At 49.7% G+C, this 23,747-nt stretch overlaps 1 protein-coding gene across 1 annotated transcript; it reads left to right on the top strand.

Moving 5' to 3' along the window:
* The first annotated feature begins 5,744 nt into the window (after window positions 1–5,744).
* On the top strand, window positions 5,745–15,597 carry VSIG10L (V-set and immunoglobulin domain containing 10 like). The gene is made up of 10 exons (XM_066638042.1): window positions 5,745–6,135; window positions 6,753–7,016; window positions 7,814–8,104; window positions 9,585–9,842; window positions 10,197–10,478; window positions 11,366–11,656; window positions 12,847–12,954; window positions 13,670–13,731; window positions 14,825–14,956; window positions 15,448–15,597. The coding sequence occupies exons 1-10, from the start codon at window positions 5,745–5,747 to the stop codon at window positions 15,529–15,531; spliced, it is 2,163 nt and encodes a 720-aa protein (XP_066494139.1). The 3' UTR covers window positions 15,532–15,597.
* The last annotated feature ends 8,150 nt before the right edge of the window (window positions 15,598–23,747 follow it).

The raw sequence follows: 23,747 nt of genomic DNA on the forward strand, positions 1-23,747 counted from the left end.
GAGAGGAATTTTATCAGGTGCTATGACATTTCTGTTGGGCTTATTTGGGGTTTAAAAGTTTCTTTTGGGCTCCTTTCCTTCTCCATTGGATCACAATCTCATACGATTGTTGGATCATAATTTCTGTGAATTACGACATATAGAACTATGAAGGCCTACCCCAAATGGGAATGCTGGTCTTCATATACACGTATACACAATATATACAAACATTTTCCGAGATCCCAGGAAATTTCCTGCTCCCATCCTTTGGCTCCCATGCCCCCTTTTTTAGCCCTGGACCCAGATACTATTAATCTCTGCACCCCATCTCATGAACCTTGGGCCCAGAGAGACGAGCCCTAGACTGGAGCCCAACCTTTGATGCCAGTTGTGTTTGCCTGCAAAGGAATGCATCTCCGATTTTCATCAGTGGGGGAGTGGCAACTGGAACTTAGTTTTAAACATCAGTGTAGCTCACTGCAGCCCACCAGGCTGTGCCAGCCTCAACCCACTCCACAACCTCGCTCACGAAACCTTTTCAGGCCAGCTTCCGGCAGCGTTCCTCCCCAACAGGTTCTCCTACTGCATAACTCGAATAACTGTTGTCCTCGTCATCGTCACTCCCCCAGGGAGGATCATGTCGCTTCCTCAACCTGGTCGCTCCTTCCGCTACCTGGTGACACTCCTGCCTTCCGGCTACACCAAGAGCCCTTTCCTTTCCCCGGTGTACACAGTGGAGAACCTCAAGCCAAGTGCCTCGATCTCGCCTCCGCACCACCCTCCTTGAGCCTGCCTGGCATGGCTTGCAGGCATCTGGGCACCTGTCTCTCTTCCACCCTGGTTGGCTGGCTGCTGTTACTGCTAGGTGAGTCGCAGAAATGTACTTTGGGGGTTATTTTCTCCCCCTACCCCAGTTGAATCTTGTTGATATTTGCACTGGAAACCCTGGGTTGAGCTAAGGAGCAAATCTGTTGATCTGAAAATGTGTCCCTTTTTTTTTAGCATAGGACAACAAAAAATAAATGACAGAGTGCCAGATCCGTCCCTCTACAAGTGTCAGATTCCACCTGGGATAAACCTTGTGCACTTTAGTGTGAGAAGGAAAATTTTGTCGGGTGGCAAGTTCTCCCTTGGTGGCAACACTAGGAAGGGAGAAGCAGCACGCTTTAAACTCTTGTTTCTATACAGCCTTATGCATTCAGACCTGTGTGACCTGTAGGGCCTCCCCAGATCAAATGCAACCCACCAGCTATGCCTTATGACCTGCCAAATGGGTCCCCCCTTTTTTTACAATTCTAAGCAGGCCATAAAAATGCAAGACTTTCCAATCTCTTGGTGGGTTGCAAGTGGTCTTGACAAGTCTTGCAAATCCTGTTTTTCCTGATTTGGGCTGTGTTTCAGCCTCTCCTTTCTCAAGGAAGAGGAGAGGGGGCTGCTTTTTGGGCCGGCATTCACTGATCAGAGACGGGGGGGGCATGCCCACCCAGAGGCCCTGCGCTTGCAGCCTTGAACACGTATCTAATAACCTTCCTCAAAGAAGGAATTGAGTTTGGGGAAATGAAAAACCTTGCTGATTTTTCAACTTCATAATTGTCTCTGCATTGCGATGGGTTCCCCCCCCCCCCCACTAATTAAAAAAATGCTGGGCTAAAAGGATGCTGACTGCATCCATTCGGGTGAAGCTTTTGGATGGACCTTTGTAGCCTCCGGTGCCACAAACTTGTCCTAGCGTGGAGTCAATTCTAAATTGGAGGGGAGAGAAAGAAGAGCAGGAAGTACTGACTGTTTCCATGTAGCTTTCTTTTCCTGCAAGGATCCAGTTGGCAGGTCAGCGGCAGGTTCTCAAACCTGACGTTCAAGAGAGGGGAAACTCAGAATCACAATATGGAGGCTAGTTATGCCAAATTGTTGTGTACTGTGGGTCCTCGGTGTCTGTGAGTATCTATTCCTGGACCCCCCCATGGATCTCAGATTCCACGGATAATGAAATTGCTGGGGGGGGGGGGGTACTTGGCAAACCAGAAGTGCCTCCCAGTTGTAACTGGGAGGTGTGGGTAGGCACAACAGTCGTGTCCGAGAGATCCTCTAAGGCCCTCCGGCGCAGTCTTGACACCCACAAATACTGAAATAAGTGGATGCCAAGCCCTCGGATAACCTACTGAATGACCTCAACTAGGGGAACCCTGTAGCAGATGAATGAGAAATGGGGAGGGGGAGGAGCAAGTAGAAGAGAATTTTTTAAAAAAACTTAAACCAGAAGTGAATGGGTGAAGAATACTGATTGGGCCAGAACCAAATGCAGGTTTCACTCTCCAGTGCCTGCTTTCTAAGGTGTGAGTCCTATCCATCTCTGTGTGACCTGCTTCTGAGTAAACCTGCCTCGGGTAGCGTTGTAAGAGTGTGAGCCACAAAGTCTCGGTTCAGGGCCTGTGCTGGAAAAGCCACTGGTCTTTCCGCCTCCACTTCCCATCGGCAGTAAAGAGATAATGGTGCTGGCCTACCTTAAAGGGCTGTTGTAAAGCTTACTGTGCCAATGTTTTGAAGTGCTTTCAACGGTCTCTATAAAGGCTGGTATTACTGGGCACAGGTAGCAGCGTGGTGCGATGGGTGTTAGCGAGACTGTAAGCTCCTTGGGGCGAGGTCTTTTCACTCTTTTGTAAAGTGCAGGGGGGAAGGCTTTAAATGTTTGCTTAGTGCCCCCATCCCGGCTTGTCAAACATCACAGCCCACCCAATCAGGGCAACGCCACTGAGGCTGGGTGGGATACAAGTGGGTGACCAGATTCCCCCCCCCCCCAGTGGAAACAGTGTGCATAATATTCTAATGACTTTCCACTTTGACTCACTGGACTGTGGTTGCCACCCACGCCCCTTATGGCCATTCCAGGAAAAGCTTCACCTGTTGATTTCTGCCTGGCGCTGCGGGTTAACCAAAGAGGCAGAGCAGGCCTGATAGCCACCTTCTACCAGCCTCCTCCTGCCCCAAACAGAGCAGCCTTGGTACCCACCCCACCTCCCTCCTGTTAGATTTATGGCCCTCTCCCATCCAGGCCCCACTCTCTTTCCCTGCAGGGAGCCGACCCATCTATTACAGCCTGTGGTGGCTGCTGGGCTCCCACTGAGCCAATTTTCATCTGTCTTCCCTTGTCGGCGTCCCCACTGCCTCCTGGCTGTCTTCGCTCAGCCTCCCGCTAATGCAGCCCCTGGCGTGGGGCCGATGCCGTTGTTCGGCTTTTAATTTACAAGGGGCTCAGACCCACAGGCCTTGCTGGCTTGGGGGTTTGTTATATGGATGGTTTCAAAGAGCCGGAGATGGGAAGGAAGGGACTGGATTAGGCTGGGCAAATAAATCTGATCACGTCGCCTCTCCTCAGAGGCGTTGACAGACAATAAAGGGACTGGTGGCAGGAAATGATAGCGGGGAGGACTGGAATATTGAAATGGCCTGCTTGCTTCCTCACTTCCCCTGTTAGCCACTAAATGGGGAAGAGGGGCAGTCGAGCCGTCACCTTGAGCTTCCCCAAGGCAAAGCTAGAATGTTGAGGTCACCCGCCTCCCAAAAACAAGCTCTGAAGCTTGTGCATTTTATGGAGCTTAAGATACTGCCGTCCGAGTCAGGCTGTTGGTCTGCCTAGGTCAGTCTTGCCAAACCCAACCGGCAGCAGCTCTTGTCTGTGTTCATAAGAACATAAGAACAGCCCCACTGGATCAGGCCATAGGCCCATCTAGTACAGCTTCCTGTATCTCACAGCGGCCCACCAAATGCCCCAGGGAGCACACCAGATAACAAGAGACCTCATCCTGGTGCCCTCCCTTGCATCTAGCCTTCTGACATAGCCCATTTCTAAAATCAGGAGGTTGCGCATACACATCATGGCTTGTAACCCGTAATGGATTTTTCCTCCAGAAACTTGTCCAATCCCCTTTTAAAGGCATCCAGGCCAGATGCCGTCACCACATCCTGCGGCAAGGAGTTCCAAGACTTACCAAACGCTGAGTAAAGAAATATTCTGTTCTAAACAGAGGCCTTTCTCTACCCCATGAAAATACCAAATGGAGTCTTGTGTGTATAATCAGTGTTTTTCAAACTATGGGTTGGGACCCACTAAGTGGGTCATGAGCCAGTTTCAGATGGGTCCCCCCCATTCATTTCAATGTGTATTTTATTAGGCTTGATGCTCCCATGGTGTGTGAATGCATTTAGGGAAATGTTACAGATGGGTCCTTTTTACAGGCTACTATATATGCACTTTTAACAGTGATAGTCAATGGGCTTACTGTGGATAGGATTGCAGCCTTTGGGGAATTTTTAAAGCCATTTCTGCCCAGCATTGCATATATGCAACGCAAATGTGTGCACCTGTGGGCTGGGCAGAATGGGTTAAACAGATCAGCAACTTCATGGGAGGGTTAGAAGGATTCTTTTTTTTATTTTAAATACATTTTACAACTTATACTTATTGTAAACTTTTGATTGACTTAAATAAATAAATAAACAATTTTGTCATTGGGGGCATGCTTGATGATGTCACTTCTGGCCATGACATTACCAGGTCAATGACATCACTTCCAATGGGTCCTGACAGATTGTCATTCTAAAAAGTGGGTCCTGGCGCTTAAAAGTCTGAGAAGCATTGAGAAGCAAGAATACAAAGCCGGTGATCTCCCACTGAGGTGTGGATGATCCTGGTGAACATATTGTGGTTATGACTGATGTTAGACCAGCTGCTCTTGCAGGCTACAATGTGAGCTTTGAGTTAAGCTAAGACTATGTGAGATAGCAACTGTTACCCTGCAGATGCCTGATCTCGTGATCTTGGAAGCTAAGCAGGGTCAGGCCTGGTTAGTACTTGGATGGGAGACCGCCTGGGAATACCGGGTGCTGTAGGCTTATACCATAGTCTTTCGAGACTGAAGGTTGCCAACCATGTGAGACAGCCTATGGCTCTTAACTGTCCTTAATGGCTAGTGGGAGGCTCCTGCTGTGTCTTTGACAGATCACTGGCTGATCAACCTGGAAACACATAGTTTCACTGGATTGGAAGCCTCCACTGGAGAGCTGGCCCATCCATGAAGTCTAGTGAGGCAGTCGCCTCAGGCACCAAATTAGCAGGGGGCAGCCAGCTCTGTCCTCCCACTCACCTCCTTTGATTTCCTGGATTGGAAAACGGCCGGGGCAGAAGTGTGGAGGTCAGTAGTGTAGGTTCATTGCCTTCCAATGATGGAATGGCAGTTTTCCGCTGTCTCTGCTGGTGGGGGGGGGGGGAGAGGTGAAAGGCTTACTGTCTTCATGTGGCAAACGCTAAATCGGTCCTCCTGTCCCCCTTGTCTGTGTTCAGCTCCAAACGGAGCTATTTCTGGGATCAGGGGCACATATGCATGGAGGAAGGTGGAGTCACAAGCACGGGGGGGGGGGTGACGCAATAACACAGGGGCCTCATTGCATCACCCAGGCCTGGGTACCTGCTCCCCCCAGTTATACTGCTGGTGGAGGAGAAAAAGTAGTGAGCTAGAGAGTATCTTGAACAGTCTAGCCTTCCCTCTCCTTCACACTTCCTCTGCTTTTCCAGTCTAAGAAGTGGGAGAAGCAGAGGCTGGCATCTCTACAAGTAAGGGTGCTATGCTATCCCCTTCCCACCAGCTATGGGAGGTGATCGGCCAAATGTTGTCTCATTGCTTCCGGCCCTTGTTAAGTCACGTACACTTTTTGGGATCGGCATGAGATCATCCCACCCTGCCTCACGATAGGACCGTCTGCACACCATGGAGACAAACAAGATTACAATGGTCATGTCTGTTTCTTCTCCATTTCCAGCCCCTGTGATCTCAGCTCTGTCTCCAGCCCCACTGCCTGTGCTTGTGGGAAGTTCTGTGTCCCTCGCCGTCCCGTTCCCCTTACCCTCCTCTCAGCTTCAAACCAGCATTACCTGGAGGCTGAATGGAACCAGCGTGGCGCAAGGCGTACGCCCCAACTTACACTCCAACTTCACCATCGAGATAGCCCCTGAATACAAGCCTCGCTTCAGCGTGGACCCTGTGCGGGGGAACCTCAATATCACTGCAGTGAATCTCTCCGACTCTGGCTTCTACGTGGTGGAGGTGTCCCAGCTCAGTAGCACCCTCCAGACAGGAAACATCACTCTTAGGGTATATGGTGAGTACCGAGTTTGAATCCCTTGATCGGGCAAAGAATGGTCAGTCAGCACAGCCATAATGAAGGCATTTATTTTCCTTGGCAGATTGCCCTCCACGGACCTCCTCTGACCACGGTGGGCCCTGAGAGTGTCAATCTATTACCGCCACCACACAAAGCTGATGGGGCCCAGAGGAATTGGCCTTGTCCCTCAGCAGTTACCCAATGAGGCCAGACCATGGGGCCAGCCCACCAGAGTGATCTGACCGGTCTGTCTCTGCCACTGTGGTGTGTCGCAATAACTCTGTCCTCCTCGTTCACAAGAATCCACTTTTGTGGAAAGGGGTTTTGTGTACGTGCCCCAAAAGAAGGCATTACCCCAAAATGTTTTGGACCAAGAGCAATACTTTGCAATAAACATTGACCTTATTTGCACCTGTTTGGAGGCTGCCTCCTTGACCCCGCCACTCTTCTGCCTTGATCCTTGCATAGCTCCCTTATGGTACTGTGTTGGTTGGGGCCAGAAGGCAGGGCCCTACAGATTGCATTGCCCAAGCGGGGGGAGTGGGAACTAGTGGTTATAGCAGTGGTATGTGGGACAACAACTCCTGGGTTCCATTCCTGTGTGTCTTTCTCAGAGCAGGTGGGCCTTGTCTCTGTGTCCCCTCCCTCGGCGGAGGCGACGGAAGGAACTGGTTCTATAACCCTGACCTGCCACCCGATCCGTGGTACTGTCTCATGGACCAAGGATGGGCAGATCCTGCCTGAGAATCCCCGGTATCTGACCTCTGGTGGCTCCTTGAAGATCAACCAGCCATTACAGAATGACACTGGGGTCTACCGCTGCACGGTCTCCAACCCTTTTGGCAATGGGACTGCCGACTCTCGGCTCACCGTCTATTGTGAGTACAGAAGCAAGCAGTTCTTGTTGCTGTTTTATTTCCTGAGGCAGTGCTGGGTAGTGGTTAGAGTGTTGGAAGGGTAGAGACCTGGGTTTGAATCCTTGGTCAATCAAAGCTGATTGGAGGACATTCTTTAGCAAGGCTGCTGGGTTGGAGAATTGTAGGGGGACACCACAGACTGCTTTGAGCAGGTCCTTAGAGCGTTTGTGGCTGGCATTTTCAATGTACCTTTCTCCCCTAATGAGTGCAGGGTGGGGGAGGAAGGAAATGGCATGCCAACCACAAATGGAAGCGGTCATGCAAACCGGCCTGGAGAGTCGTCTCCGCGTTCCAGGTGGCTGGCCGAACAGCAGACTGTAAGGCCGCTGTGCTGTCACTAAGTGGCTACTCCATCAATTTGAATGGCTCCCTTCATCAGGCAGGTCATGGCCTGGATAAAGCTGGTGGGAGGAGGTGGTGTCCCTGTACTCAGACGTGGTAAATAGACAGGCATGGCTTTTGAGTTAGGAAACATAGGTGTTGCTAAGAACATAAGAACAGCCCCACTGGATCAGGCCATAGGCCCATCTAGTCCAGCTTCCTGTATCTCACAGTGGCCCACCAAATGCCCCAGGGGGCACACCAGATAACAAGAGACCTCATCCTGGTGCCCTCCCTTGCATCTGGCATTCTGACATAGCCCATTTCTAAAATCAGGAGGTTGTGCTTGTAAAATCATGGCTTGTACCCCGTAATGGATTTTTCCTCCAGAAACTTGCTATGTTGTGCTTTGAGGATGCTGGTTAAATTCCTTGCAGATGGCCCTGAGACTCCGACAATCACCATCTCCTCCTCATCAGATCAGGACCCAGAAGATGGGCACTTTGTCCTGGTGAACAGCAGTGTCAACCTCACCTGTCTGGCCCCGTCCCTGCCACCAGCAGCGATCTACTGGAATGTGGCCGACATCCAAAACCCCAACGTGCCCTCTTTGCCTGTCCTGCAGCTCCAGCGGGTGCAACTGAACGAGGCTGGGACATATTCCTGCCTGGCCATCAACCAGCACACCCATCGAAGTGTCCGCAACACTCGCAATCTTGTCGTGGCGCGTAAGTTGAGTAGGGTGTGGGCTTCCTCTTTCCCCAGTAGGGGGCACTCCTCTCCAATCCAGGGGCAAGCAAATGGAGAAGGGGAAGTCATTACAGAGGCCTGGATAAGCTGAAATGTCGGGGCCTCCTCGAAAGAGTCCTGGGCAATGGCTCCCAAACTTAGAGCGGTCACAGAGTCCTATTGTGGCGCAACACTGCCTGTCTCTCCCGGATGCTGCCATCTTGAATTGCACAAGATCTTGCGTGATTCAAGGTAGTGGCACCTGGAGTGTTGGTAAGAAGCTGCCGTGCACATCCCGTGGTGCTCTTGTGAGTTTGCACAGTTGGTAAAGGTACTAAACAGCTAGTCCAGGGTTTCTCAAACTGTGGGCTGTGACCCTGGGTTGGGCCCTTGCATCTGGTTGACTCCAAATTGTAGCCCTCTGGACACAATTGGAGGCTGCATCAGATATCCGCAGGCCTTCAGAAGCAACCATCAAGTCACATCCAGTTTACTTCCATATCTGTGAATGTTATTTTTGGTTGTTTCCAGAGACCTGTGGAGACCCAGCACTGGAGAAAAGGTGGGTCACAGCTCCCTCCATTGCAGAACAGGTGGGTCACAGTGGGGGAAGTTTGAGAACCCCTGAGCTAGTCTATAGGTTCTCAGAGTTCCGTGGAAGAAGGAATGACTATAAAATCCGTTTAAATTGATCAAGTTTCACTAGGAGAATTCAGCCCCTCCCAGGCATGGTGCCAGAGGTTAATTAGGTTGGGCCCTGGCCAAAGGTCCAGGCTTCTGAGCTGCAGGGGTTGACTAATGACAGATGCCAGAGAGTGCTGCAAGCCTCTGAGCTAGTCTAGGGCAGAGGCTGACAGACTGAGCTGCCAGTCCGTTCAAGCCTTGCCTCTGCCATGAACTCACTGGGTGCCTTTAGGCAATTGGCTCCCTCTCTGCCTCAGTCTTCCCCAGCTGCATGATGGGTATAACAATACCTTGTAGAGTTATTGAAAGGATGACATCAATATAAGATCTATATTGTGCTTTACAAAATGTGCAAAGGTGTACACAGAGCATCTGCGCCATTACATGGGGGAAAAAACCCTTGGTTCATCAGCTGAGTCTTCTGCCTTAAAATATTTTATTGCATTTTCCCCTTCCTTCCTCCGTAGGGCTCAAAGCAGCACAGAAGTTTCTCCCCGTCTCCCAGTCGTATCCTCACACCAACCCTGGAATGAGCATTAGGCTATTGTGACTTTGGCTGAGGGCAGATTTGCAGCATCTATGTCCTCCACTTGGCAGGATTCGGGTCTTTTGAGCTGCAGGGACAAAACTGTAGGTTTGAGCAGGGCCGGCCCATCCATGAGGCCAACTTAGGCAAGTGCCTCAGGAAGCAGATTGGTGGAGGGTGCCCATCTCTGTCAACCTACTTGCCTCCACTGCTCCTTTTACCTGTTGAAAAACAATAGTAATTGCATCCTTTTTTTCCTCCTCTCTTAGAACGACCAGCCGGAGCCCCGCTCTGCTCCATGACTGCAACAAGCAATGGCACGGCTTTGTTTTTCTCTTGTTCCTGGCTTGGGGGCTCCCCTGTTCCCTCTTTGACTTTCCAGGGGCTCCCGGGGCTCCAGGAGGGGGTCAATGCCTCCAGCCTGCAGCGATTGCTTGCTTCTCCACTCCCAGCTGGACTCAATGGCACCAGGATCACCTGTTTGGGACGCCATTTGACTGGGCAGGGCAACTGCAGTGTCACTCCAGGTGAGCTCAGCTCCTGCAGTTTGCATGCGTGTGTAAATACCGGGAGATAAATGTTTGAGCATCTTTTTTCTGATTATTATTGTAAATAATTTTTAAAAAAATTCTAGATCTTTTTTCTTTTTTTTTTTTTTAAAAAAGAAAGTCTTGTAAACCTAAGTGGGTCCTGATAGAGTGTTTTAAAAAGTAGCTCCTGGTGCTAATAAGTTTGGGAACCACTGTCCTAGGTAAAGCTGACCGTGCAAAATTCTGGCACGGTAATGTGCTGTTTGGTGTGCAATCCAAGCCCTACGTTTGTCCTGTTTTTAGATTTTGTAAAGGTTTGGTTCCTAAACAGAACTTGCTCTCCTTCCACAGAAGCCCCTTCAGGGGTCTCTCTCTCCTTTAGGGCCTACAACGTCACCGGAGGGCCAGTCACCATGGAACTGCACTGCCAAGGCACCTTCAACCCTGTGAAGGTGGCCTGGTTTCGAGATGGGCAGCCCTTGGTCCCCGCTCCTGTTGGAGGCCGTTATCAGCTGAGCCTCGATGGGATGCACCTCTCCATCTGGAACTTCACTGCCCCACAGGACTTGGGGACCTACAGTGTCAACTGTTCCAATCCACTGGGATCCCAACATTCCAACCTCACAGTTATTGGTGAGATCCACTCCCCAGTGCAAAACAGACCTATATCCCTGTTCTGAAAATCAAATCGGTTTCTATGGGCTTGTAGCATCAGCAAGCTCCCTGCTCCATACTGCAAGTTGGAACCAGCTTGAGGCTGTCTGCAGCTGCCATTTTGAATTTTATTTTAATTTTACTGATTGATTGGATTTTTGTCCCGCTTTCCTTCCCATAAAAGGCTTACAGAAAGATCGTCAAATCACCGAAAAATGCAAAAATCGTACAATCACAATTAAAACAATTATAGTTCATCCTAAAATCAAGCTTAAAACAATTACAATAAAACCCAAGACCAACAGCATACAGCTTTGTAAGAAAGAACAGGACCTGTGAAATCCAGAAGTCTTTGTTTAAAGGGCAAAGAACTCAGAAGGGTTGTTTAAAAAAGAAATGTCTTCAGGCCCCACCAGAAAGCATCTAAGGAGGGAGAGGGAGGGAGTTCCATTAGGCTGGTGCAGCTACCGGGAAGACCCTGTTTCTTGCTGCCGCCTCTCCCACCTCCATTGGCGATGGCACTTAGAGCCTTCTCTGATGACCTGAGGGACGAGATGAATTGTACAGATGTAGTGGTCTCTCTGGCCCCAAGCTGTATGGGGTTTTAAGGCTTTAAAGGAATTCTGACCAAAAGGCATCTTAGAAGCAGTTTAGCGCACCACTCTGTCCTCCTCCTCACTTCCTCTTTGAACCTTGGGAGCAAGAGAAGGAGTGGAGGAAGCAGGCAGGGTGTCTGAGGAAAGCAGCGGGTACCCCCCACCAAGGAAAGCAGTGGGCACCCCACCTCAGATGGCTTCATAGCTTGGCCTGTTCTCAGAGGCTCTGCGTAGCACTGGACCCACTTTACATCTTTCCTATCTTGGCAGGCCCCTCCATCGCCGAGTGGACTCTGTCTCACGGGTCTTCTCCTGGTTCTGCATACGTGACCTGGACTGTTCCAAATGGATCAGCGGTGACCAGCTTCTGGATCCAGATGCAGGACTCTAAGCAGAGCCATTCTGCCGAGGAATGGAAGACAGTAGAAGAGGCGGGGGCTACCAACCGTTCCTCGAACCTTGTGGGATTGGACCCGCAAACATCATACGCCTTCCGGATCGTGCCTCTTTTAGGACCCCAGATGGGCAACTCCTCTTCTGTACAAATCCTCAAGCCACCAGGTGTGTATTCCTGACATTAAGAGGCGTAGGAGATGATGGTTTGAGAAGGGGTAGGGAATTGGGGGACAGTTCAACAATCGCAACATCCATCAATATGCACTACATTTTGGACGAGCCCAACTTTCTGCGCATTCAAGTTAGTCCTGCTTTATAAAAAAAAGTGGTGCAAAGCTATCCTTCCTTCAACTTCTGATGCCATGGATATTACCTTTGACTCCACTCTAGTCTTCCCCAGCCATTTTGTGGGGCCTGCTAACATCGATAAGATTTTCAGATTAGATCTGCACTGCTGTTAACAGCCTGTCCTTCCAATGGGCAATTCGTGGCATCAATTTAAACATTTAACCAGAGCCTGACCAACTTATTGACGTATCTCTGACCCAACATCCAGAGTTGCGCCCACAATTACAGTTGAAGCAACCTGGGACCAACCAATGCAAAAATTCTCAAAATTTTGCATGCCATTCCCTGTATGGCAGCACATGGACCTGGTCATAAGAGAATCACAGAGTTGGAAGGTACCTAAAAGGTCATCTAGTCCAGCCCCTTGCCTGTAGAAGGAAATTCTCCTAAAGCAGTGGTTCTCAAACTTTTTGGCATCGAGACCCACCTAAAAAACAGTCTCACTTGACCAGTTGCTCAAAGCCTCTGTGGCTATAATGGTGTTTGGGCAGCAGTTCCCCCCTCCCCCAAGGTTGTTTAACCCTTGATGCACATAGCCTAATCTACCTTGTCAGTTTCACAACCCACCAAAAATTGGGTTGCTGCCCACTGATGGGTCCCAACCCTGGGAAAAGCTGTCCTAGAGCATCTCTAGCAGGTGCTTGTCAAGCCTCTAGCTCAGTGATTTTCAACCTTTTTTGTCTCATGGCACACTGACAAGGCACTAAAATTGTCAACGCACACCGTCAGGTTTTTGACACTTGACAAGGCACACCATGCTGCCAGTGGGGGGCTCACTTCCCCATTGGCCCTACTAATAAATAATTATCTTCCCCCAAATTCCTGTGGCACACCTGTGGACCACTTGCGGCACACCAGTGTGCCACGGCACAGTGGTTGAAAATGGCTGCTGTAGCTCAATGGTTGTTTGGATTCTTGGTTCTCTTTCAAAAGGCCCTTTGTGTTCAAGACAAAAGAGATATTAGACTCCTGCAGTTCTAAACTTGATTTTCTTCTCTGCCCCACAGATTCCCAGCTCAGTGCAGGTGCCATTGCGGGAATCGTGATTGGCTCCATCTGTGGGGTTCTTCTGCTTATAGCACTGCTGGTCTTGTTGATCTTCTGCTTTCTAAGACGTGAGTTGTGCATGGTGGGGGTTTCCTCTTGTGGCGCACCAGAGAGAAAAGGCTGGGGGAGAGAGATCAGGAGCAGGCCCTGCTGTGAACCAGCTAAACCCAAAGGGTTGAGTTGCTAATCTGAGGCTGACCAGTCAGAAGGAGCATAAAATCAGAAATGACAGTGAGCGATTGGCCTCCCTTGAAGCAATTAGATCCAAAGCAAGAGGTGACCCATGCTCGAAATGAGGCCCAGAATCCTTTGCTGGAAGGCCAGTTTCAAGAAAGTGAATTGCTACAAGACTTTAATGCATTTGTGTTGGTGCAACAGAAATTGAGCAGGTGATCTTATGCATGTCCACTCAGGCTGCAATCCTATACATACTTATCTGGGAGGAAGTCCCATGGATCTCAAGCCTGATTTCTGAGTAGACAGACCTAGGATTGAGCTGCCAATCCAACGGCACATCCAGTGAACTCACTGGTGATGCTCTGTGTGTGGCAGTTCTGGAAACAAATGAAAATCCTCCCCCCCCCCCTCCCACCACCATCCAAGGGACAATTTTCTTGCCAATTGGGTGCAGACTCAGAGGTTATTAAACACAGGCTTTTATCTCCAGTCTCCCTGCCCAGGAAGCAAAACGGACACCTTCTTTCCTGGTTTCGGTTCACAGGACTTGGTTCTGAGTGCAAAGATGATGCACAGACATAATGATATCATCTTTGCCCCTTTCAGGACGCGACACAAAAGTCCCTCCGACACCACCAGAGAATCGGCAACATTACCTGTCTCGCCAGGTGAGAGCAAATGCAATTGTGAACTCAAGAGTCAAAGTACTTGTGAGCCCAGTGCATCGTGGTGTCATCAGGGGCTTAAGCATTCACATGGGTGGAAACCTTATGTGAGCCACAAGGTCGACTGCAGTGTGGATGGAGAAGATATTTAACTTTTTAACTCCACACTGTGGTCCTGATCCAACTTGCAGTCCTCGCAGGGTTGCTATATATGAGCAGAGGTCTGCCTCCAGCAGGACTTTGTTGCCTTGAACATCATGTGTGGCTTGGTTCTGGTTAGAGAACTGAAGGCACTCTATGAGCTGGTGGCAAGTCAATGGTTTAGTCTAGTTTTCTCCTAAATGTGCTAATTTCCCAATAAAATAAAAATGTGTTTTATTATTATTCATATAGTGCCTTCCAGGTTTGTGGCACTTGATAAAGAATGAGGTTTATCCCTGAAAGGATGGACAATCTTGAATTAGGGAGGGGGATTAACTGGGACTGTTTTCATAGGTTTTGTGATGATACAGCATTGGGAGAATGAGTTCACTCAACTATACCACCCTTGACTTGTGACTGAAATGGTACAGTCCAGGCAAACCTTTACCATTGGTTTCTGCTGCATGTATCATATGGTGTATTTATGTCCAACCATTTAAAACATCCTAAGGAATGGAATTGCAGCTTAGAAATATTGCCTGTCCTTTATGCTTGGTTGCCACCTATTTTTCCCCCCAACTTAAATCCTGCCTTAAATTGCTTCTCCACAGGCAGAAATTCCTTTTCCAGCATTGCACTGCCATGCCAGAATAAGCCACACCAGTTGAATTTTTGCCTCCTATTGATTTCTTAGAAAGCCATACAGCTCTGTCAGGGACAAAAAGGTGGCAACCCTGCCTGTTGGGGGCTTGGGGTCTGGTTTACACGGGAATCATAGTTTGCTGCTAAAAGGTTTGAGACCGTGCAAGGTGGATGATTTTGGAGGGCTCATTCACACATGCATAACACCACTTTAGAGGCATGGTCATTGAGCCACGTGACTGTGCATGTGTGAACTGGCCCCTGCAAGACATGAGTGGAACCTGTTATTTCCTCTCTTGATTCTCTCTTCCAGTTCCCAAATGGCAACACGCTGGAGCCAAATGACCCATCCTGGGGCAATCCTCGCTGGTCAGCTGGAGACTCGGACATATATGCCATCACCTATGATAAACACCTGTCCAAATATGGGGTCCCAACCACCTTGGTAAGCTCTGGAACAGACACCAACTTGCACAGAATCCTGCAGAGGGCACCTTCCCCTGTTCTACCACTTCTACAGTGCCTCCTGGTGTCCTTCTGAGATATAGGATTGTAGCTCAGTGGTAGTGACCTCTGCTGCAGGCAGAAGATGCCAGGAGCATCTCCAGGGACAAAGACTTGTTCTCTGCTACCCCAGAGGGAAGGACTAGACCTAATGGGCTGAGAAGTTACGGGGGGGGGGGGTGCACGTTTCAGCTGGACATTAGGAGAAACATCTCAATGACAAGGCAGGTTGACAGTGGAAGCCATTGCTTCCCCTCTGAGTTGGTGCATTCTCCTTCCCTGCAGGTCTTCAAGCAGAAACTGGGTAGCTATCTGTTGGGGATACTCTAGCTCAGGATGCTTTCCATCCAGCAGTGAACTGGACCAAACAGCCTCCTCAAACTCTCTGATTGGTTTTCTGACACGTTCTCTCTCCCTCTCCATTCCTTCCAGCCTACTGGTACCATGAACAGCGGCGTTCGCCCCTCAGCAGCACAGCCTGGCACCAAGAACATACGTACTGCTACTCAGGTCTGATGTTCCAAGGAGCTATCTTGAATCTTTTGACTTGGAATCAAGCAGTCGGCCAAGAGGGGCCATCGATGTGGGACCTAGGCATCTGGAAATGGGAACTTCGCCCCCTCTGCCACATCAATAAGGGGACTGCACCTGCACTATGGGATCTGGCTTTCTGGAATGGGAACCTTGATTTTCCCATACAGCTATGGGGAATGTGAGTCCAATGAATGACTCAGATGCCTGACTTCTTAAGGAGCACTGGACTAAAATGACATGGACATCCTGCAGAATAGATTTGGTGTAGGGTGGACACAGCTATGAGGTTTACAGACATGGGTATTTGCAATAGCGTAAAGAAAAATGATTTCTGGAATTTGAAGATTTCTGCTGAGGTGCACCAGGGATCACTTGGAACAGAGATCGGTGCTGAAGTACAAGTTCTTGGCACGCAACAAGAAAGCATCAAGAGACTAAGGTGCTGAATGGACGTCGTGTTATGAACTCTTAAGCTTACCCTTTCAGCAGAGGACATTGCTGAAGGGGGTAAAATGTGTTTGGAAAGCAACTCCAAGAAGGGAAGTTTCCCTTTGCCAAATCACTCCTTTGCCAAATCAACTTGTGCCTTTTATATTGAGCACATTTTCAGCACATGTACCTCTGCACTTTCCTGGTCCCCAGTGATGCCTCTATCGGAAGTCATTTCTGTTCTCTATAGGACTGGAACCAGGCCCCCTACTCAAGACTGAAATCCTACTAGGATCCTCTGTTTTGGGGATCTTTAAGGACAGAGGAGCTTCCCCCGCGCCGCCCCCCCCCAGTCAAAAAGGGTTTGATTTCCTGGTTTGGAAGCAATACTTGTAGCGTCAAGGAGAGGTGTGACTTCCTGGTTTGGGATGACATGACAGAGTATAGGAAGAGATGCTTCCTTTCTAGAGTCGACAGGTCCTGGAGATGGTTAGGAAAGGAAAACATTTCCTGAGCCAAAGAACTTTGGAAGAGGGTGGGATATATGCTGGGTTTGCCCATCTGGGTAACACCATGCTCTGTTCCCATCACATGGGAAGGATGACACATTTGCTGGCTCTTTCTGTCCAGTGGACTCCTTCCATTCTTTTCCGTTGCAATTATATCCCCTTCCGTTCTCCCCGCTCGTTCATTTGTGTCTTGTGTTGAAAATTTTCCCTTTGCACAATGAGTTGGAGCGGTTTTTTTTGGTCCCCCATCTGTAATTTTGAACAATGCTGATTTTCTTCCTAACAGAATAATTCATATCAATTATTCTGTTAGGAAGACATCGGCATTGTCAAAAATTGCCAACCCAAACCCCCTTGAGCAAACGGCGCGGAACAAAAGTGGCACATCCAATGAACTCGCTGGCGATGCTCTGTGTGTGTGTGGCTGTTCTGGAAACGAATGAGAATCCTTCCCCCCCCCCGACCCCAAGGGCCAAAGCAAAGGGGTCTATATAAGGAAGAAAATTAAAGCTGCATTAAATATATATTAACACCGTTTTAATTTTCATACGCCAAATCCCTTTTGTGCTGACGTTAATGGGAGTTTCTTGTTCCTGGACGGCAGAGGCAAGGCCCTTTTAATGAGTTTTCTCTGCAGTAATGTAATGTAGGGTCAAGCTAGATGTGTGACATTGGTGTGCTGGGTCGCCTGGAACCTAATCCAATCAGGATCCCCTGCAGCTGTTTTTGGAAGCACAGAGAAAGGTTGGGGAGCTCCAAATGTGGAGCTTTCAAGTATTTTGGCTCTAAAAGGGAACAGGGATCCTTGCCCAGGGCACGAGCTGGACGACGACAGAAAATAGGCACCAAAACACATTCAATATATGGCCAGTTATTTAAAATGATGCTGTCCTTGTGGACTAGTTAAGCCTGTTGCAAGGTGATACATGGACAACTGGAGAAGTGCTGCGGTAGGAAGATTTGCAAGGAAACTGCTTCTCCCTCCCCTGCTGGGGAGAATTCTCTGCCCAGGAACAAGGGCTGCTGAGTAGGGCTTTGAACGGTTGTGATTCTTCATAAGCTGCTTTGGGAGACCACTGAATTGCCCAGCAGGGTATCGGTCTTCAAAATCAGTGCGCCATATGTCATGTGGCTCAGAGGCTTAGCAAGGGCAGCAGGCCAGGCAGAGAGGTGCAGCTGCTGCTTTTTTTTGACCTTGTGCTTGCAGTTTTAGTTTCATGCACAGTAAAGCGCAGCAAGTCTTTAGGTGGGAGATGGGAAATGATGCTTGATGTGAAAACGGGAGGTGTGATGCTTGACTTCAGCAGAGCTTTTGTCCACCAGTTTCTGATCAGTGAGAACTTGAGGGCAGTGTCTTTATGGGTCAATTGCCATTCTTAACTCGGGCTTCATGATGTGTGTGCATGTATATGGAGTTTGTAGTCTGCTCTGAGCTGCCTTCAGGGCCAGCCTTAGGAACTGTGGGGTCCAACGCAGAACATTTTTTGCAAGGACCCCCACCCGTGCAGACCCCCTACTCACCAGGATGAGCGACAGTGCTGAGGCACCCAGAAGAAGCATCACCACCAACTACTTCTGGCGGCCCTGATTTCGAGCCTATCAGACCCAGGGGGCTGGAGGGAGGGCTGTCCAGCAGCAATGCTCTGCTTGCCGCACTCTCCTCTTGATGCCTTAGTGTGGAAGATTTCATGCCAGAGGGCCAGCTACAGAGCGAGATGCCAGGTGTGGCTGTGGGCTCAGCTTGCTGCCCCAGTGCGGGTTCCCTCCAGGTGCAGGGCCCAAATTGCCCTAAGGCCAGCCTTCTCTGCCTTGGCCTTCCACACTCCTTCTCTGCAAAGCAGCTTCCTCCAGAATGGGCATTCTTTCAGGTTCCACTGGGAGAGAGTCCCCATTCGTCAGATGGAGATGGTGCAGTGTGGGAGAGCCAGGGGGGAAAATGACCTCCATGGTCAAAACGACCTCCAGGGCCCACCTGTATAGGATCTCACTTTGCCCCTTCAGACCTGGAATGGGCCCTTGATGCATTCCTTGCTGGTTTGGTTGCCCTGTTGATCTCCTGCCTGTCCTCCCTGCAGCTCAAGGCAGCGATTGTAGGATCCCCATAAGGGATCCCCAAGGACGCATCCTTGATTTTTTGTTCATCTCTTAGCCATCTCTTCTGTATATATTTTTTTATCTCTCTCCAGTATTAGCAGAGTTGCAAAGGGGTGTGGGATCCACCTGCTGCAACAGCAGAAAGACAGTGGCTACACATGACAAAACACAGTATATCCTTCACTTCTCCCCCCACACATATCCACCCCCCCTTTCCCTCCACCTTGATCTTGGGATGAGCTTTTGGTATTTAGCCCTGCTAATCTGTCCTGATAGCCGGCTCCCTCCTGGCTCTTCAATCATTTTTGTTGCCTTTAAATGGGAGCTGTGATGAAAGCTAAATGAATAGCAGCTCCATGATGGGCAATTCTTCTGATTGGAGATAGCCCAGGGGGGGAAAAAAAATGGTCAGGTTGGAGATGAGCTGGGAGGGGGGGGGGCTGCAAGGAAACTGATAGGAACCTGTGTGTTCCTGGGAGGAAGGGTGGGCTTAGAGGGGTAGACCTACGGGGCAGGGGGAGGCATTCACAATCACAGTAATTTATTTCCAGGACGTATCAGGCTAGATGCGGCACCCCCATATTAAACAATATCCTAAGATCTCCAGCAGCAACCGTTACCCTGCACATGTCTGATCTCGGAAGCTAAGCAGGGTCAGGCCTGGTTAGTACTTGGATGGGAGACCGCCTGGGAATACTGGGTTCTGTAGGCTTATATACCATAGTCTTTCGAGACTGATGGTTGCCAATCAAGATCTCCAGTGTTTATGAATTGTGAGGAGAGGGGTTGTAGCTTGATGACTGAGTCCCTGTCAGGCAAATAGACAGCCCCAGTCTCTGGCACCTCTAGGAAAGGTGGTGAAACACCCCTTTCCGAAATCCTCAAGAGTCCAGACAGCACCACGGACCAGTGTTCTTCACCTGGTGGGTCACAAACCCAATGGGGGCACAGCAGCCTTTCAAAGCCTGTGCAAGAGTGGGTTTGAATCCACTCCAGTCATGGTACTGCCTTCTCAAAGCAGGATTCTTGATAGAATCTTGCTCTTCTCGCTGTCTTGCCCTACAGCTCCTAAGACCAGCCCTGCCCAGGTTGTTACCTCGCAGGGTTGTGGTGAAGAGAAAAGGTAGGGGGAAACAGGGTGAGCGGGGACAGAGGGTGGGCAGATCAGGTCCCAGGAAGAGGTGGGCCCCCAGACTCATACTTTATTTTGGTGGGTGGGCTGTAGTACGAGAGAGGTTGAAGACCACTGCAATGGACCAAGTTCTTATACCAAGGTTCTTATACCCAGCACAAGGTAACATCCTATGTATAGATGTGATTTTAAAGCGGGGATCCACCATTTTTGACATGGCTCCTAGCTTGGCATTGTTTGTGCTCGCCCGCCCCCTCCCCCGGCCTTTTTCCTTCCCACCCTGTGGCACACAGAGAGCATTTTGAGAAGAGGGAGAGGCATTTACTTGGCCCTCATGCCAGCAGTCAGTCACTCCATCAGACTTTGCGTGGCATCTGCCAAAGGTCAGCGCCGTTCCCTCTGGAGTGGCAGGAGGACGACATTTGCATATGCAAGTTGAAAAACACAGTTGCAAGGAACACAATGAGATGGATTGATCACCAGAGCAAGGCACAGGAAGCCTCGGTGCATCGTCTGGGTTCTAAGATCCTCCGCAACAGAGCTGTCTGCTTTTTCAGGGATGGTCACATCGACAAGATGACACATCCTGTGGGCCGGCCTCTGGAATGTCTGGTAACTCGTGGTAAGATCATCAATAAACCTCTTCTTAGGCTCTCTCTCTCTCTCTCTCCCTAACATCTCACAGGTAGAAACAAGGATACCTTTGTGACATCCTTATTCCCCCCACCCCAAGAATCTTGTAACATCCTTGTAAAGCATCTCCCCCTCCCCAATTAGGCATTAATGCATTCATTTCCTCGGCACTAACTATCCTCCGTGGACTTGGAAGTCACGATGGCGTGAGCGCTTTGAGCACAGAATATAATAGGAGGTGTTTTGGTCTGGCAACATTCTGTGACAATTCAAAGTATATCTCAGGGCCCAACGAATATATTATGGTACAGTCATGCTCACCCCTGGCACGTGGACAGGACAGCTCTGGGGCTCCAGAGGGGGTTGGCTTTGCTTGTTCCTGTTTTGTTTTTCTTTGTTTTTCTTCCCTGGGGAAAGAGGCTCTCACCAGCATCTAGGTCTGGATTTTCCCTCTGCCCAGTGTGCCTCAGACATCCCAAGGAAAGGAGAGGTGAAAGGAGAGGGGGTTAAAGTGGTTTGAGAATTGGACTTAGACCTGGAACATCCAGGTTCAAATCCCTTCTCAGCCTCAAGTTTCCTGGGTGATCTTGGGCGAGTTAGCACCTTTCAACCTCACCTACCTCACTGGGTTGTTGTGAGGACACAAGGAGGGAAAGAACAATGTACACCACCCAGAGTTCCTTGGAGGAACAGCAGTATAAATATGTGAAAAAAAATATTATAATAATGAAGCTTGAATGGAATGCTAGTCTGGGAGATCTTGTGTACAAGATCCCTCAGAGTGGCTGCGTTTTCTGATTGCATTTCTTGCGCCGGTTCACCTCCAGGTGAATGCCTCAAATGGGACGTCCCAAGTCAGTGCCCCCAGATGGTTTTGTCAAGCATGCAGTATGACCCTGATGAGGTTGATTTCTCTTGCACAGCAACTGACTTGGACTGAGAGGCTGACTTGGACTGTGATGGGCGGGAGGTTGTTAATTGCCCCCTGCCACACAATCCTGGTGTGGATCAGGCCCCCTACATTTGCTATCTGCCCTTAAGGAAAGCTTCCCACTGCTAACTGGGTGAATATTTATCTGTCTAATATTTATTGGGAGGAGGGGAGGGGGAGAGCAGATATCCTTATTCAACCAGGCACTGTGTCTTTTCCAATGGCAATTTACCAGCATCTCTTTGAAGTTGTGATCTTTTTCATTTACATTGCTGTGTCTGCTTCTTTGCAGAAGTGTCCTGTGAAGAAGCAGACTCAAAATATTTAATAGCAGTCACAGCTTCCCCCACCCCCATGGAAATGAATACCAGCCACACGGGGAGGAGGGGTGATCTGGATTGGGACCATGGCAGAGGAAAGGGCTGAAACCCCCTCCTCCCCCGATCCAAGCCAGATCAGGCCCTGTGCAACTTCTATTTACATTTTTAAAAGAACGCCAAACGTATGGGCCCTATCCCACAAGAACTCAGCAAAAAAATTTCTCAAGGATGTTTCAGCAAACCCCAAAACTACAGTGGCAGGCAGCGATCTTGGAATTGCAAGATTTGGAGTGTTTGCCAGGTTTAAATTGGCCATAAATTTAAGGAATTTGTCTTTGATAATTTTTCTTTTGGCCTGCTCCTTGTCTATTGATCTAAAAAGTTTTGATGATAAATTATACTTCCACCTTCAACCTTTCGCCTTGCTCAGGTGCCAGGAGGTCCTTGCTGGTGCCTTCTGCAGACTCCTGGGGGACAAGAGACACCCCGTGTTTCCATTCCCAAAATAAGTGTTGCTGATGTTGCCTCAACCTCCTGCAGGAGCCCAGCAGAAAGGGAAACTGCCTCCCTTTGCTCCAGCGAGCTCTGAACTGTAGCAGGCTTGTAACACTCCCATTCAGTCCAGTGAGGTTGACTCGGCAGAAGTTTTGGATAGATTGTGCCCTATCCTGACTAGTGTGGAAGGGTTTTTCTTCGGATTTTCCCAGTTTTGGACTTCCCGGCTCCAACCCACTAGCTGCTGCCTCCACTACTTCCCCTCCTCCTGCTCCCTGGATTTGGAAAGGAAGAGGGTGGCTACAGCTGTACAGGAAGTGTGGAGGAGAAGAGAGCGGTGGGCTTGAGTGTCGGAGATGTTCTCCTTCACACTTCCTGTTCACTATTCCCTCTACCTTTTCTAATCCGGAGCTGTGGAGTTGGATGACAGGCAGTGCCTCAGTCAACCTGAAGGATGTACCGACTCTGGGTTTTCCCCCTCAGACCATTCCTGGAAAACCTTCCATTGGTCCTCACCAATGCATAGCTAAGACCTGTGGCACGCAGGGGCACAAAATTTATCACAAAAACTGTAAGTGCCTTTTGAAGATCTCTAGGAGGCTCAGGGAGGCAGCACGTGATCTTCCCGAGCCTCAAAAACCCGTGTTCTTTGTCTTGGGTCTGCCGTCAGGGGTGCAGGTTTGCGTCCCCTCAAGGTGTGGTACTTGTGGCAATGTACCTCCCTGGCCCCCTGAGCTATGCCACTGCTCCCCATGCAAGATCCCACTTGAAAGTTGCAATGGATCCCTCCTTCCTGTTTGTAGGATAACAAGACCTCAAACTGCAGCACGCTTAGGGCAATGATTAATCCAGTCCCAAGGCTGTTTCTTCCAGCAGACCGATTCAGAAGCCCGGGATGGCTCCTAGCCCCAAAGTGGGCCTGGCAGAATCGGAGCCACCTGTGGGTCCTCCTTGATAGGCAGTTCTGTTTCATGGCCAGACGGAGCCATCAAAACTCCTGATGGTCAAATCTGCACAGTGGAGAGAGCTAGGCAGGTTTGACGGGATGGGATCTGACAGTCGGCGCCCATCTGCCACCCGCCTGTCCCCTGTCCATAGAGTGAAGCTGCCATTCCCTTCACACCCTTTCTGCCTGACTGCCTTGCCCCCCTCCCCCCGCAATATTGGCCCAGGGCATCTGAACACACACACACAGTGCCACTAAGTGAAATTGACAATGGGCAGCTGAGCCCATAGGGTTTAGACAGGAATCATCTTGCAGCTTTGTTCGGAAGCCTTCAGGCCCAAACACACACACACCCCCGGCATCCCCTGCCCTTCTACCTGGGTTCTTCCTCTCCACACACAGCTCCAGCCATACCTCACACGCTGTGTAGACACAATCACAGCCTTGCATTTTACTGGTTGGTTGGCAACCTTCAGTCTCGAAAGACTATGGTAGAAGCCTGCAGCACCCGGTATTCCCAGGCGGTCTCCCATCCAAGTACTAACCAGGCCTGACCCTGCTTAGCTTCCGAGATCATGGTAGAAGCCTACAGCACCCGGTATTCCCAGGCGGTCTCCCATCCACGTACTAACCAGGCCCGACCCTGCTTAGCTTCCGAGATCAGATGACATAATCATGTTGAAAGGTGACCTTGTGTGAAGTAATAGGC

The sequence above is a fragment of the Tiliqua scincoides genome, chromosome 10, assembly GCF_035046505.1.
Source record: "Tiliqua scincoides isolate rTilSci1 chromosome 10, rTilSci1.hap2, whole genome shotgun sequence".
NCBI lineage: Eukaryota > Metazoa > Chordata > Lepidosauria > Squamata > Scincidae > Tiliqua > Tiliqua scincoides.